Source organism: Oryzias melastigma, linkage group LG6, assembly GCF_002922805.2.
Source record: "Oryzias melastigma strain HK-1 linkage group LG6, ASM292280v2, whole genome shotgun sequence".
NCBI classification, from domain to species: domain Eukaryota; kingdom Metazoa; phylum Chordata; class Actinopteri; order Beloniformes; family Adrianichthyidae; genus Oryzias; species Oryzias melastigma.
Genome location: NC_050517.1, coordinates 13819381 through 13834826, shown reverse-complemented (window position 1 = coordinate 13834826; position 15446 = coordinate 13819381). Strand labels below are relative to the sequence as shown.

General features: G+C 41.0%; 1 protein-coding gene and 1 long non-coding RNA gene across 2 annotated transcripts in view; one reads left to right on the top strand and one right to left on the bottom strand.

The window, feature by feature from the left end:
• Positions 1-296: 296 nt before the first annotated feature.
• Positions 297-15446, bottom strand: part of LOC112152219 (A disintegrin and metalloproteinase with thrombospondin motifs 20) — a gene marked incomplete in the record, with an annotated part of 105264 nt that continues 90114 nt past the window's right edge. The window contains 11 exon segments of the mRNA XM_024281660.2: positions 297-1138; positions 2180-2284; positions 2389-2480; positions 4803-4936; positions 5032-5126; positions 5205-5299; positions 7380-7509; positions 7611-7805; positions 7887-8057; positions 8571-8744; positions 12117-12284. Coding sequence (XP_024137428.1) covers positions 1049-1138; positions 2180-2284; positions 2389-2480; positions 4803-4936; positions 5032-5126; positions 5205-5299; positions 7380-7509; positions 7611-7805; positions 7887-8057; positions 8571-8744; positions 12117-12284 — 1449 coding nt within the window.
• LOC112152222 overlaps positions 14058-15446 on the top strand; it is a 7953-nt gene continuing 6564 nt past the window's right edge. Inside the window, exon 1 of the long non-coding RNA XR_002920256.2 lies at positions 14058-14824. This is a non-coding gene — a long non-coding RNA (uncharacterized LOC112152222). The remainder of the gene's footprint in view (positions 14825-15446) is intronic.

The following is a 15446-nucleotide window of genomic DNA, read 5'->3' as shown; positions in this document are numbered from 1 at the left end:
TACAGAAGATCCGCCTCAACCATTCCGTTCCACTTTTCTATGGACCTACAACCAATGGGAACCCCAAAGAGGTACGGGTCAGTACTGTTTAATGGGTCCATTGTACAATGCTCAAAACACTGCAGCGTACTGGACCGCTCAGTGGAAACTAGGCTTTATTGAGGGTTCTGATTGGTCAGTTAATAACTTGAATAACTTGCACCACATATTAAATAAGAAATAACACGTAAAAAAAAAGGTATCAGAGCAAGAATGGTTATTCTATCAAACAGAAGGACTCAGTAATAGCTGTTTATTTCTCCAAATGGGATTTTGGCTTCTTGGAGCCAGCAGGTACTTCCTGTTTGGAACACAAGGGAGGAAGGGTCACTCAGTCCAGTTCTCTTTTACATTTCAGTCTGTATTTTTGTTGTTCAGGAGGAATTTCTTTCAGCTAATGAAAGCAAAAATAGCAAAAGAGTCAAATAAATACGTTAAAAAGGGGCCAACAGTTATGGGTTTTGATCCATTCTTTGACTTGTGTTATGAGGTTGGTGTGAAGTTCTAACATGAGGATCCTGGCAGTACCTTCCTATGAAAGCAGCCAAAGAAAACTTGGTTTCATCAACCTCCTGCACATAAGTCCACTGACTGCAATTAGAATGAAAGATAATAAAGTTGTAATTTTCCTCTCATCAGTCAAACAGCAGATGAGTATATTTCCAATTATCACTAAAGCATAATAAGAGAGGATACTTTTTTGTCTTTTTACCATCCTTTGTTCTCCACAATCATCCCTGTGCATTTTCTCAAAGAAGCTATTGATTGCAACCAACAACAAAATAATAATTAACAGCAGCAATTTATGTTTTCCCGGGCACCTTTGATGTATAAGTAGTGTATTGCTGTGTTTAGCTGCCATTTGGGAACCAGTGATGTCGGGTTTTAGATGCTCCTCCTCACACAAACACTCACACACACTCAGACACTAGTCCATGTCCAGACCCCACAAATGACTCTTGGATTTTCCTGTTTTTCCACGTGGGTTTGTGGCGTCTTGGCCTGGCTCTCAGTGCACTTGAAGGAGGAGACCGTTGTGAGCCTGGGGAATGCACTTCCCACAGAAACCACCGCAGCGGCCGTAGATCCGCGTTCCGTCCTACGGAGAGAAAAATGGTTGAGGAATGTGGGCGAAAGGGCAGCTTTTTCACCAACACCAGAGGAAAACACAGAGATTGGGATGTGGCTTCAAAGATTGACCAAAAAAGCACAACAGTGTTACTTACTAGTAGGGCTTCCACGATTAGTCGACTAATAGATGACTAATCGATTATTAAAATAGTTGACGACTAATTTAATAGTCGATTAGTCGTTAATTTATATTATATGGAGTCAAAATGGCGTAAAGTTGAAAGTTATAATGGCATTCTGCTAGCTTTTTGGACTATTTTGGCATTTATTAAGGTTTTTATGCTATTTTGGAGTTGAGCTAAAGTCACATGCTAGCTGTTTTGGCTAACTTAAGCTTTTTTATTTAGTTTTTTAGGCTATTTTGAAGTTTAGCTAATATTTCAGCTACATGCTAGCTGTTTTGGCTAATTTAAGATGTTTTCAGTTTTTCTAGGCTAGTTTGGAGTTTAGCAAATATTTCAGCTGCATGGTAGCTATTTTGGCTAAATTGGACCTTTTTTTGTTTATTAGGCTATTTTGTAGCTTAGCTAATATTTCAGCTACATGCTAGCTGTTCTGGCTAATTTAAGATGTTTTCAGTTTTTCTAGGCTAATTTGGAGTTGTGCTAATAATTCAGCAACATGATAGCTGCTTTGGCTAACTTAGGCTTTTTTTTAACTAATATGGCATTTAATTATTATATTTTATCTGGCTATTAGCTTCAGCGCTTTCAGCTATCAATTTTAGCATCTTCAGCTATCGTCACTAGCATCTTCAAGTGCCAAATTTGGCTTACAGCATTCACACTAGCATTTTTGCAGATAATGCTAGTGTGAATATATCTTTTTTTTAGTTAGATTAAAGCTAATGATTGTTAAGATGTGTGTTTTACATCTACTTTGCGCATGACCCAATTAGTCGACTAATTGGAAATATAATCAGTGATTAGTCGACTACTAAAACAATCGTTTGTGGCACCACTACTTACAGGTCAGAGTAGCTATGATCCCAAACCATGATATCCCTTACCTCAGATCTGTGAACTTTTACAGAAACATAGTTGCCTTGAGACGTCCATTTGGTGGCATGAGACACTTTCAGTCCTGTTCCAGTCAGATTGATGCTGAACTGGCCCTGAAAACACATTTGATAAAGTCACTTCCGAGATTGTTATGTCTTTAATCTGCACGGTCTGTGCTGACACATAAACAGATGCGTTTGATCTGTTCATGACCCACCTGTGGGCACTTGGCTGCACTATAACAATCTCCTGCTGTGGCAAAGGGCACGGGACGGCCAAGAAGAGTCTGGGAAAACTGCAGGTCTGTGACTGGCAAACAGCAAACACAAATCTGGAGTCACACTGTGCAGCAGCTGAAGTAAACACTCTAAAGGCGTCTGCTTCGAGGAGAGCAACCATCCAAAGAGATGAGGTCACGTTTTCTCATGTTTGAGGAACTTTAGATGGAATCTTCAAGCAAATACTTCATTGATTAAATATGAACCAAAAACGGGGATTTAGAGCTTGATTTTACATATTCGTAAGATTCATAGTTTTATTGTAGTTGCTATGGATTTCATACAGTTTTAGGTTGGGCCAATTAGCAGACATTAACTGACATGGAGAGGGAATGGATGGAGTGCTGTGGTTAAAGTGGTTAAAATGTAAAACAATTATGTGAAATCCGTAAATATAAAAACTTTAAGATGTAAGCAAAGGCTAGGAAAATATGAAACCATGGATAAAAAAAACTATTTCAAAAACTTTTGCTCATGTTACAGTCGGAGAAATAAGAAACCAGTCAGATCATTTTTTGTTGTATTTGATGGTAGAAACATTTTTTTTTTGGTCAAAACTCATCCTCTTTAGTAATATTGTCTTGATTAAAATACATTTTTAAACCTACTTGATACTTAAACTATAAAATCAAAGAAAATCGGGTTGTTAAGCTAACATGTTCTTGCAGCATTCTTCTCATTCCCAACATAAGAATGTAAGATTAAAACTGGGTTTCTGAGTATTTCTTTATTCAAATCATGATGGGTCAAGAGCAGATAAAAACTAGACTTTTAAAAAAGTTCAGGTTTGTGATGCAGAAACTGTCATTGACCGGCCACATGCTCCAACTCTGATGCAGACAAATAGATCCATGAACGTCTTTGTTTTCCTTGTCTGAGTTGGCTCTAAACTGCACACCTGGATACCTCCACTAATGCTCGCCATATTTGTTGCACCACCAATGTTGGGTGTGGGTTGTGAGCATATAAACCGATGGATGATGGGAAATGAACAATACGCTTCTAATTAACTCTTGCAGAAATGTCCTTAAGTAGAGCAACACAGACTTTTTCAGTTTGTCTACAAACTGTATAATCATTAGAGACCACTAGGAATGATTTTACATTAGATAAAATGTAGTTGGAGTGGGCGACTTTAAAGATTTAAATGACTTTCTGCAACTTCAGGCTTTCTTCAAAGCAAACAACAACAAAAAACTTACGGGGATTTTTAAGATCTACTGCAGGATTGTCACCCAGGTGCGAAGCAAAAATAATGACAAAATTTATGTTTTTTTTTATAAAATCTCAATTTTCTTCATTTGTGTCCTCTATTATGAGTAAATACCACAAGAACGTGTCAAAAACACATTTTTCTTTGGAGTTGCTCTTTAAAAATAAAATTAAATACAGGACAAGGGTATCTTGTTAGTGAGTAGTAGTGAATTTCTTTTTAAAATAGGTGATGAGTAAAATAATTTCATTAAAATTTCAACCATTAACTAAAGTAAAATAATCAATTACTCATTGTAAATTATTTATCCAATATTGTCTTTTAGAATCTTCAATAATTCTAAAAAATCAGTGTGAATAACCAGACTTCGTTAGTGTCTGTGCATTCATATAAATGCTGCATGTCACTACTTTATTTACTGGGCATTGCTGTTTGCTCAGAGGGCCTCCCACCTGAAACCACTGCAGCCTTGTGACGTCAAGGTTTCTGTAAGAACTCTGTTCAACCTCTCTGTCAGTTTTCATTTATTTGATGCATCTTACCCATGACCACTGCTTTCCTAAGTCTGTATTAGAGCAAAGTTGCAGAGATGTGCAAAGCACCCCAATTTGCACCTTTCCGTAAACCCCCTCCAAACACACACATATACGCACACACTCTCATCTTGAAGTGGTTATGTTCCTTCAGATCTATTAAAACCACCTGATAGCCTAAATGAGTACCATACACATGCAGGGTGGGAAGATTAGCTGTCAGGACTGTGTCAGGGCTGGTTCACTTTTACCATTTACGTGTCGTAGCGTACAAACACACACCGCATTCAGCCACATTTTCTAATCACAATTCTTGGAAATATCAAGGCAGATGGAGCTTTGTGGGACCTAAAGAATGCAAGTTTGGATGCTTGTTTGCAAGTAAAAAAAAAAAAATTTAAAAAAGCACACATGCAGCTTTGCATTCCTTTGTTATTCCACTCAAACGTTTATATAGAGGCCTAGTCTGTTAACACCTAAAGCTAACATTTCTTTTGTGCGTTAGATGTTCCCTCTGCTGCTTTTGCTCAGGCGCAGTTTAAGCAACCTGGGTGTGTGGTCTCATTACAATAGTCGGTGTAGGGGCATTCACTAAGTAATTACGCACTCATTATTCTCAGAGAGCTCAGGTCCAGGCGAACTTTGTGGAAGAGCGTGTATCCCGCCGCCGAGTAGTCGTTCCTGCAGCTGCAGTCCTGCAGACGGCTGCCGTTGTTCGGACATTCAAAGGGGTTCAGAAGCCTGGGCCAGCAGATTTAGTGATTAAAGACTGAACTTTTAAAAAGTTATGACCTTTAGGTTCTACATCATCTTATACAAAGCTGAAGCTGGAGCACCTGTAGCCGTACACCTCGGAGTAGTTGTCCGTCTGACCGCTGCGTAACGTCACATACTCTTTGGGGAAATCAGTCTGCATCTCGGCGCAGTAAATCTGGGAGCAAACAGGTTGAGACAACAGGTCAAATCTTGAGAGACTTCTAGTTGACGGTTTCTGACAGAGCAGGCACACCTGGAGGATGCGAGACTTGACTTTAAGATAGTACTCTCCGTCCATCCTCACGCCCTGCCTCATCTGGACCTCTCGGCAGGAAGTGAAAAGCTGACCTAAGAGACAAATTACAAACAGGTGGAAACAAATGAACAAGCCTCCCATGGAAACTTCTCAAAACTTCCTAAACATTCCTTTAAGTACTATTTTTTACGAAAGACTGCAAAAAACAATTGAAGAAACAAGCCAAACTTTGTCAGTAAATGAGTTGCTTTCACCTTTGTAATCCCAGCATGCTCGAAAGCTCACATCCCGCTGATTAGCTGATTAAAACTAACACTTGACCACAGAACTGGCCGTCACCCGAGCATATCATTTTAATTTTGCCAGAGTCTGACTTGGCAGAAGGCAAGTTGGGGAATGATTGGTTCAGCGTGCCAGTTCGGAAACATATGAGATGCGGGGGAGTCAACCTGCAAACACTGGCCCGTACAATTAGAGCTGCCTCCGCAAACTCACGAGACGTTCCAACGATCCGTCCACTTCCCGACCGGGTAAAAATGGATGATTCTTGTTTCATTGTTTTCCCAAATGATCACTGCTATAATCTGGTAACAGTGTGCCTCTACCTGATACTAGCGCACGTACTTACAGATGGAAGAGGCTTTGTGCGAAATGTCAAAGTGCTGTAAATCTTGAGAATCTGGCTCAGGACTTTTTCTTTCCCAGCTCTATTCTTATATATAAAATACTTAGTGTCATATAATTCCAGCCGGGCACAAACTGCAATTATTAATTTCTCCTCCATGATCACTTTTCAAATGGTTTGCACTTCCCTAAATTAAGAAGAACAGTACCCTTACTTAGCTATCATATTGAAATTCCTGATTGGTCACACTTCAAATTTAATAGTATGTAGAGTCCAAAAATGGACTTAAAGGGTAACACAACAGTAATTGAATTTTTATCTGTTCAAATGGAGCTTTAAAAGTGCTGACTGTTGATCGTTGCCAAATTTTTAACAATTTCAAACAAACTTGTTTAATTCCTGAAATTTCAGTCTAAAACCATCTTTGTGCTGCCCTCTACAGGTTGAAACGAGGTATTACAGTTGAATTTTATAATTGGTCAACTTGGGTGTCTCAAGTCATTTCAGAATAAAAGCCCCGCCCATCTTTGATACGGTCGGTAATTACCGTGTTAGCTTTAGCATGGCTTGTAGGAGATTTGCCTTGAGTTGTTAAAAATCTACTGGCTTGCACATCTTTCTAGTGGACTATTTAAGTTAGGCAACAGTGGTTTAGTGCAACTGTTTTTGAATCCAGCAAATTCTCCACTGATGATGGGATTTGCAATGACCGTATCAGAGTTTTGACGCCTGATGCCCTTCCTGACACAACCCTGTACTTGAGGGGCACAGGGACCCAGTTAGGCAGCAGCGTCAAGGGTCTTGCCTAAGGACCCAATCTGGGTGGGAATCGAACCCAGGGCTTCTGCGTTGCCAGCCCTTCACCTAGCCCACTGAGCCACCCAGCCGCTATAAGGATTGTTTGCTTAATATATTAGCCTTTATTAGTTTTTGATGCTAGCAGCACTTTACCACTGAGACAAGGGTCCCTTAAACCCTCAGCTGTGCCTGGTGTTGTGTCAAGATATGTCTTCCCTGTCAGTAACATTGATTTGTTTCTTAACACTCATATAGCAGCCCCGCCGTCTGGCATTGCTGAGTCAGCGGCTTGAAACATTGAGGTTCTGGACGATGAGAGCTTGCCTCGGGAGAAGGTGGAAAATCCACAACCTCTTCAGAAAGTTCTGTGGAAATACTGGCATAACTTTTCTCTGTATCTATTACTCTCATATTGAAAAATCAGAGTACGTTACTTCAAACCACACCTCCCCGCTCAGCCCACCTGCCCTAGTCCCATCCCTTTTTTTGCATTTTACAAATCTGGGCTTAGAGTGTGTCAACCTCCAACTATCCTGTTGTGTTAACCTTTAAAAAATTGCGTAGCGAAGCAAGAATATAAGAGTTTTGAAACTGTATTTAGATGTGTTTACGTTGATATTTCATTGGAAGTGGTCGCTTGAACGCGGGTTGCCAAAGCCGATGTGAGCGTAGAAGAATGTGTTACAGTGAAGCAAAAACTGCATCCTGTTTGGCAGAAAGTTTGGAAAGTGAGGAAAGTTGAACGCTACATTGTCTGTCCTGACAGGCAGCTTGAGACGCAGGCCTTTCTGAGTGGCGGCAGACTTTGGACGTTTGGCCTTCGAAGGTCACGCACTCTACTCTGCGCTCCATCAGTCCAGCCCCGCAGGTCTGTGAACACTGACACAAAACAAAGCCCATGAATCTGCTGAAACCCCAATCTGGACTTTATCTAATGAGCAGGATTTCTCCAAATGCGATGGGTGCGTTTTAGGTTTCACCTTGCTCCACGGGCCTACTTTCCAGTAGGCACTGCTTGCACACTCCTGAAGCACACATGGCCTGGTGTCTGGAGGGTGGGGCTCAGAGCACTTTCCAGCACTGATGATGGTTTGAGCATGCAAGCCAGGAGAGGAGGGGATCATGGAGCAGGAAATGTAGCGTTGTTGGTAGCCGATCCCACAGCTGGCGGAGCACTGGAAGCAAAGAAGGTCAACAACAGCTGCAATGTCAGATTTGGTGAAACTTTGTGACAACAGAAAGCTGCAGACCCCTACCTGAGACCATTCTCCTGCCACCCACACATACTGACATGCAGCTTCTGTACAGGACTGGACTGAAGGAGGTCTGGACGACGGCTCACAGTAATCGTTCTGGGCGGGTGTCATATCTGGGCCAGCACACCACACTTTCCTGGATCTTGTGCCGTCTCCACATGATACATTGCACTAGAACAACATCATGTCTTTTTAGACACCAAGTGGACTCAAATCAGTAAAAAAATGCTTTTTCTTGTCTGTTTCTCCTAAAGTGATGCTCCCTGATACGCATAAAGTTTATTTCAGAGTTGGAAAGCTTAAAAAGAAAAGAGGAGGTGGGATCTTGAGGCAACACAGACGGGAATCTGCTGCAAACATTCCAGCGGGATGATGTCCCTACATGGTGCCCCTTTAGATCCTTGTTTTCCTCAGACAAAAAGCAGGACATTGAAGGATGAAAGGGGCTGCATGCGTGACACAGAAGAGTAACATTCAACAGGACAAAAAGAAAGATGTCAGCCATCCATTTCAGGTTTGACCGTGTGTGGTATGCCAGCTGACAGTTATCTCTAAAGCCCTCATCATCTACAAAGGAGATTCAAAGTACCTGCAGGGTTCTACCTAGTTGTGTAGAAAGATGTTTGATGTCAGCCAATGAAACACAGGAAAATGAATCAAAAAAGGAAGAAAAAGATGACTTACTTTTTCCCATTCTCCAGCAAGCCAGGTGTAGTGTGTACATTCGGCGGTTTGACATGGTTGGAGAAAAACTGGGCGAGTGTGAGCGTCACACAGATCCTCTCTGACACGCCCAGTTCCTTTTAGTCTGCAGTAGACGTCCCGGTTTTGAACCCCAGACCCACAGGTGACAGAACACTAGCAAAGGACAGAGAACACACAGAGGTGTGAGGATAAACATTAAATGTATCAGTCAATTTTAGCCTGTACCTTTTTATTATGACTGTATTGAGTCGGCTCTGGAATTAATGACAAACGTAAATAGATTTAAATATTGTCTAAAAGCGTTTCACTTTTTAAGGCTTCCTGGCGCTTATTCACATTTAAACAATTATTAGTTATTTTAAATGTTATTTCTAGACAGGCCCAGATTTAGCCAGTAAGGCCAAGTTGGCCTAAAAGTGGGTATATAAAATGTGGGCCCCAATTGGATTTGTCCACAGTGTCCATGGTGGCTCCACCTGTGTTTGCTCACATTGGCCTAAAGGTGCCGGTCCCTGAGCAGTGGAGCTCGCTAGCATGCTATGCTGTCCACCCGGCATTGGTTAGCGTATCGACCCACCCCACTCAGTGCCCACACTGGCAGAATCTTTGAGATTTTATGCCGCCACACAATGTTTTTGAAAACCATCGGTGTATCAGATCACAGAAATTTTCATTATTTTCATGGAGACAATAATAAAAAGGTCCCAAATTTTTCCTCCAATGCGGAACAGCCTTCAAACTGAGTCACAGGGACACAGAAACAGTGGAAGCGGCTGTCATGCAGACACCCATAACTTCTCAGACTAGCTCAGGATCATGTTTGACAGACGGCAAGCAGCAAATTCGCCGCGCCACCCTCCACCAGTGGCTGGTGGAGGGTGGCGTTTGGTATGGACAACCACCATCTAGAGACATTTACACATTGTACAGTCAGAGCTGCTCCCGGCTAGTGATTCGCTCTGTGGCCGCCCAATTCCATAATGGCGTCCTCCCTGCCTGTCACTGGTTTGCCACCACACAAATGTCGAAATGTCACTTGCGGCCACCTGCCGCATTTGATGGAAAACTTAGATTTAGTCGTCGTGCGATGGCACTTTTTATGTCTATCTGTCCATCAGTTATTCCCTCCATAAATGTTTTTTTATTTTTATGTTAATATTTCACCGGCATTACTTCTAAAGGTAAAGAAAAAAGAAAAGTGACAAACTTCAGACTAGCCTTTGGTTGATGGCTCAAAATCCAACCAAAATCCAGCGTTAGATAGCTGTCTTTCAGTTTTTACATCTTAAATGTTTTCATGTGAACACTTCCTCAGTAATAGAGAGGTTCCTTCACTCCCTCACAACCTTTAAACCAGAGTTAAGATCTCCAGCTTTGTTCTGTGTTTCTGCTCTCTGCATTCATCTGGGATCTCACTTGGATCTTTCAAGATAAACAAACCTCTCTGAAGTTCTTCAAAAAGCACACATGCATTCACACAATGCATTCTGTACGACCTATTTTCCTTCTATCTAGCTTCTAACCTTAACGAGGAAAAAGAACGCTGCATGTGTGTTGCTTTGTCAGAAAAGCATAAAAAATCCAGAGAAAAATGTGTCCAATGTCCAGATCTTTGTAAGTTCCAGTGAACTGTGGGTTGTTGTCCAGGGAGCTGAAACTCCACTGTTAAATTGGAAGACATGCTGTAGGTAGTGGAAACTTTTCAAGCAGCTGGAGGGCTCAGTTGTAGGACTGGTGCACAGGAAACCTGGGTTTGTGAGCCAAAAAATCCAGTGTGGCGAGACCCATAGTGCTACTGCCTATCTGTCTGGGTCTCCCCGAGGCCTGAAAATGCAGGGTTGTGTCAGGAATAAGCCGAAAGGTGAACAACACACAGCATATAGTGTGTACTGTAAGCCAGCAGCATTGAAAAACAGAAAAAAATTACTGAACTTTAAGTAAAATTTTGACAAAAACTTTAAAGCCATAAGATTTTGACAAAAAATGCTAAGTAAGTAACCTGTACCTGTTGCTTCCAGGGATGTACTGTGACCTTGTTATAACCTGAGAAACCTTATACTTTCTGTTGATTGAAATACCAAAATTTATAAAAAACAAAACATAAGAGCAAAGGAGCGCCGACCAGGAGAGAGAGAGATCCTGGCCGATGCGCCACTAAAAACCATGCTAACATCCAAATGAAGGACTGCCTGCTCTGAGCTTGAGAGTGAATTTTTATTCTTTTCTTTCATAGGAGCAGCTTCTGTCATGTGTTAGGCAGCGACAGCCGGAGAGATTTTTTTTCCAAGAATTCCGCTCCGGCTTACTTTCACCCCTGCCTCCAGTTCACACCAGACTCGTATTTTTTTTGCGATGGTCAACAGGCGCTTCTGCTCAGCTGTGGTTATTTACAGCTTGTACAATTAATTTGACATCGTCCATCTTGACTTGTCACCAACTGTTCTCTGCCTATCTCTCTTTCATTGTGTTCTTAGACCCCCCCCCACTATGTAGTCGGCCCACTACTTTGATCTGTGTGTATCTCACTGTGTGTGTGTGTGTGTCTGTTTGTTTTTTGTGTGTTGTGCATTGTGTGTGTGTGTTTACTGTATTTTTATTTCTGTTTAGATACAAATATATTTGTCGATAGCGGTATTTTATTGTGAAAAATTGGTTATATTTTGAAAATTGACCAGATTTTCTCATGTGTCTTAGCATTAACTTCCTGCCAGGATTGACAGAAATTTCTTGCGCCTCTTGTAAAAAATAGATCAGACGCCAAAACGATGGCTGCACTGCTCAAACTGTCCACGGAGGACGGCGGCGCTTTGCGTCTGGTGTGAACTACACCATAGATTAACAAGGGTGCGGGATGGAAGCGACCGGCGTTCCAAGCTTCCGCGTGTGGTGTGAACACGGCGTTACCTTTTAAAGTTGTTTGCTCCTAATGTTTTACATTTGATTGAGTAGATGTAATTTTAATTAATCCATTAATAAGTCAGTTGTGTGATGTTAATACAACTTTTTTTTATTATTCTGCACTTATATATGATAGGGAGATCAAATGTATTTGAAATGTGTTTTCTGATTTATTTTTAAGACATACTTAGGTTGAACTCTAAATTGTTTTGGTGAGCGGATGCAGTCAGTCAGAGAAACTAGATCATACAAACAATTGCTGATTCACTGAATCCACCGCCAGACATTTCATAACAGGCTGCATGTCTTTGGTCTATGGGTGGTCTGACAAAAAAAGGAGGTTGTACTTCATGAATCTGCTGATTTTTGTGCGTCTCTCGCTTGACTGAACCTTTTCAGCCTGGGAAATAAATGCCAAGGTAAATGTATAAATTGTTTAGAGCATCCAGGCTGCAGAGTTTAGTTTACACTTGAGCAAATGGAGCATTACTCTTGGAGGGGGATAAACTCCTGCATCTGTAACCTCTGGAAGGCTTTCTGCTGTGTTTGCACTGGTGTCTCTGCCGTTAGGCTGCGCTCTCTGAGGCCTGGCTGGTTATCAAAGCTCTGGAGGACGAACAAACATACCTCCCGCCACCTGCTGGTTTTCCAAGTAGGGCAAACTCGAGCCCTACAGGGTTTTTGTGTGCGCGGCCGTTGCAGATGGCTGCAGTGAGCCTCCTCTATTTTGGTTTGGTTCTGATAAACACAGGCTATTTCCCGCTGCTTGATGCCCCGCCCACAGCTTGCCGAGCACTGGAGAGAGAAGAAAGAAGAGAGTCAGCTCTCACTAGTTCATGGATCCACAACATCAACACATGCATCATACTCATCATTAAAAACTCATTAAACATTACAGCCAGCATACCTATCCTTTTATTCTGGATCATCTTTTAACTAACTTTACTTGCATTGACTCAACTGAAGAAAAATAAACATTTCAAAAGACAATAATTAGGGCTACAAGATACGAAGAAAACTTGCAATGTACTATTATAGTCATTGATGACAACATGACTTAAAATTAAATTTAAAATTAAATTTCCCGCGGGACTTAAGTGACACAAAGTCTACTATATATTGGAATAGAAGTGTGATAAAATAAGATTTGCAGTGCTATGGCATATAAAATCAAGCTTCTACCAGCTGTAGCAACAGTCTAGAGTGTTAAAAGCGCCTTCAAGAACCTGTGCATTCTTCAACCCACCCTACATACCCAGTGTGAATGTTGCTTTAGACCAGGGGTGTCAAATTCAATCCCACAAGGGCCAAAATCCAAAACACACCTTAGGTCACCGGCTGAACAGAATAAACATTTATTTAACACTCTTAAACTATATTTTAAAACTTTAAAATGGTAACTTTTTAACATAATTATGAACTAGATATATAGCATTACCCACAATAATGCTAGTGTGAATGCTGTAAACTGAGTTTAGCGGCTAAAGATGCTGAAATTGATAGCTAAAAACGCTCAAGCTGATAGCCAGCTAAAATATTAGCTAAATGCCAAATTAGCCTAAAAAACAAAAAAAATAAGTAAGCCAAAACAGCTAGCATGTAGCTGAAAAAAAAAATCACTAAATTTCAAAATAGCCTAAAAAACTGAAAAAGACTAAATTAGCAAAAACAGGTAGCATGCATCTGAAATATTAGCTGAACTTGAAAAAGCTAAACATTTTTTAGTAAATGGCAAAATAGTCCAAAAAGATAGCAGAATGGCAATTTTTAAAACGTTAAAACTGTAACTTTTTAACATAATTATGAATAATTAAAATTCAGTAATATTATTCCAGAATAAATCAACTTAAACCATAAACAGCTTTCAATATTCTACTCTCCATAAAAATATAAGTTAGAAAATAAGTGCAACATAACATCGGGCCATTAATAACAATAAAATAAAATGATCTGGAGGGCCGGATAGAATGGGCCTTGACTTTGACACCGGCTTTTGACTTTTTGACAATAAATTCAGTTACAGAAAGATGAAATACAGCTCCATCATTGGTATTTAGCCACATGAGACCCAAGTCTGGGTTGATAAAATACAGGGTTGTGTCAGGAAGGGTATATGGAGTAAAACTCTGCCAAACCATCTGTGTGAATCAGTGAAAGCTGATTTGCTGTGACGACCCTTGACAGCATATGCCAAAAGGTAAAAAAAAACCTTCTAAAACATAAGGAAACATGTAAACAGATCTAATATACACTGAATAACAGCATATTTAGCAGAACAGGTTTGACCAAAACCCTACTGTTTAACCTGCAGACACAGAAGAGCTTTTCACCCAGCAAAGGATGCCGGGCGGACGTCGGACACTCGGTGAGCCCGTCATCTGGTACTGATAAAGAAACTAAGAAAAACTTCAGGAGAGCTCGGCGGCAAAAAAGAAAACACAATGAATAAAAACCAGACGTGCCGATGACAGTTTTGAAAAAGGGCCGAGGTACTTGATGAAATTATTCAAGAGACTTTGGTCCCCGTGAGGCCAGACAGCAATTAGGGTGCCTATTTCGGCCTGTCGAGTGAGTGCTTTTGTCCAGGACTACTCCAAATAAAGGGGGTGCAGAAGATCACAGGATTGGAGGGGGGGTGGTTTAGCATATTTTCCAGTCCAGATACCAAACATAAAGTCGCTTTGTGCTCAAGCTATGATCTCAGAATATTGCGTAACACATCTTTACACTCTTATTGTTTACTATCATTTGTTATATTTCATTTTATTAAAAGGCTATATAGTTAAAGGTCAAAGTTCAAGTATGGGTGCAAACAAAGCTGCATCCTGCTGCTTCTTGTCAGTGCAGGCAGTGGTTAACCCTGCAACACATATGCATCACTGTAATTACAGCCTTTAAACATAGGGCTGGCTCAGCTGACGAAGCACATCAAAGTGAGGGGGGGGCAGAGATGGGGCAAATAGCCCCAGAGCGTGGCACATTCATACACGATCGCAGAACTCGGCGTCCTCCAAGAGAGGAGACAGGAAAACGTGGCCCCTCCTCACCGCTATAAAAGAGGGAGAAAAAAACTTGAGGGAGAGGGGAGGAAGAAAAAAAAGGGAAAAAAGGGGGAAGAAGAAAGAAAATCACACCCATCTGAACCGTGTGCGCAGCTTAACCATGGGAGAACGGCTCATATGGAGATGTGCTCCTCCTGCTAACCTGCCAACCTCATCTGTCAGCCATTAGCTAATCAGAGCTGGTAATGGAGACCACAGAGCGCTGGCACGGCTCGTGGGACCGGAGGACAGCTTCATCCCCCAGAGCAAGACCTTCGCCCCGCACGCCCGCAGGTAAGACGACTCTACTTAACCCTCAGCCTGTCGCTTCTTCTTTTTGAAATTGAAACATAAAGGTGCCTCCGCTCTTAAAGAAAAGTAGATTTGTTGATGAAATTCTACCTTATCTAAACGTTCTGTTACCCTGATATGCACTGAAGAAGCTGTGGTTATATTAGTGTTAATCTGTGAAGATTTGGTCAAGAAAAAGCAATAAAAGTCAGTCCAAAAAACAGAGCAAAATCCTCCAAATTCTAAAGCTTTCATAGGAAATGAAACTCTCCTCAGACGCGATTTTCCCTCCCACATCGTCAAAGGAATTTATTTCACATTCTTAGGAGGGATAAATCTATTAGAATTCAGTGAGTTTCCTCCAGGCATGATTGGGATTAACGTTAAATGGAACGACTGAGCCGCTTTAGATTTTATACCTCTATAAACAACAACAAAAAAAAACTTTTTTTTTATGATGGGGCAAAACATCTACACCAAAAAACAGACATATTTAAAAAGTTTGGGGCGTTAAAACATTTTCTTCATGATTTTTCTCAAGAGAAATTACAAACCTCTTAACTAAATTTTTTTTAGAATAATTTATCCAAGAAACACAAAGATATCAGGATTTTTTTCAGCAAAT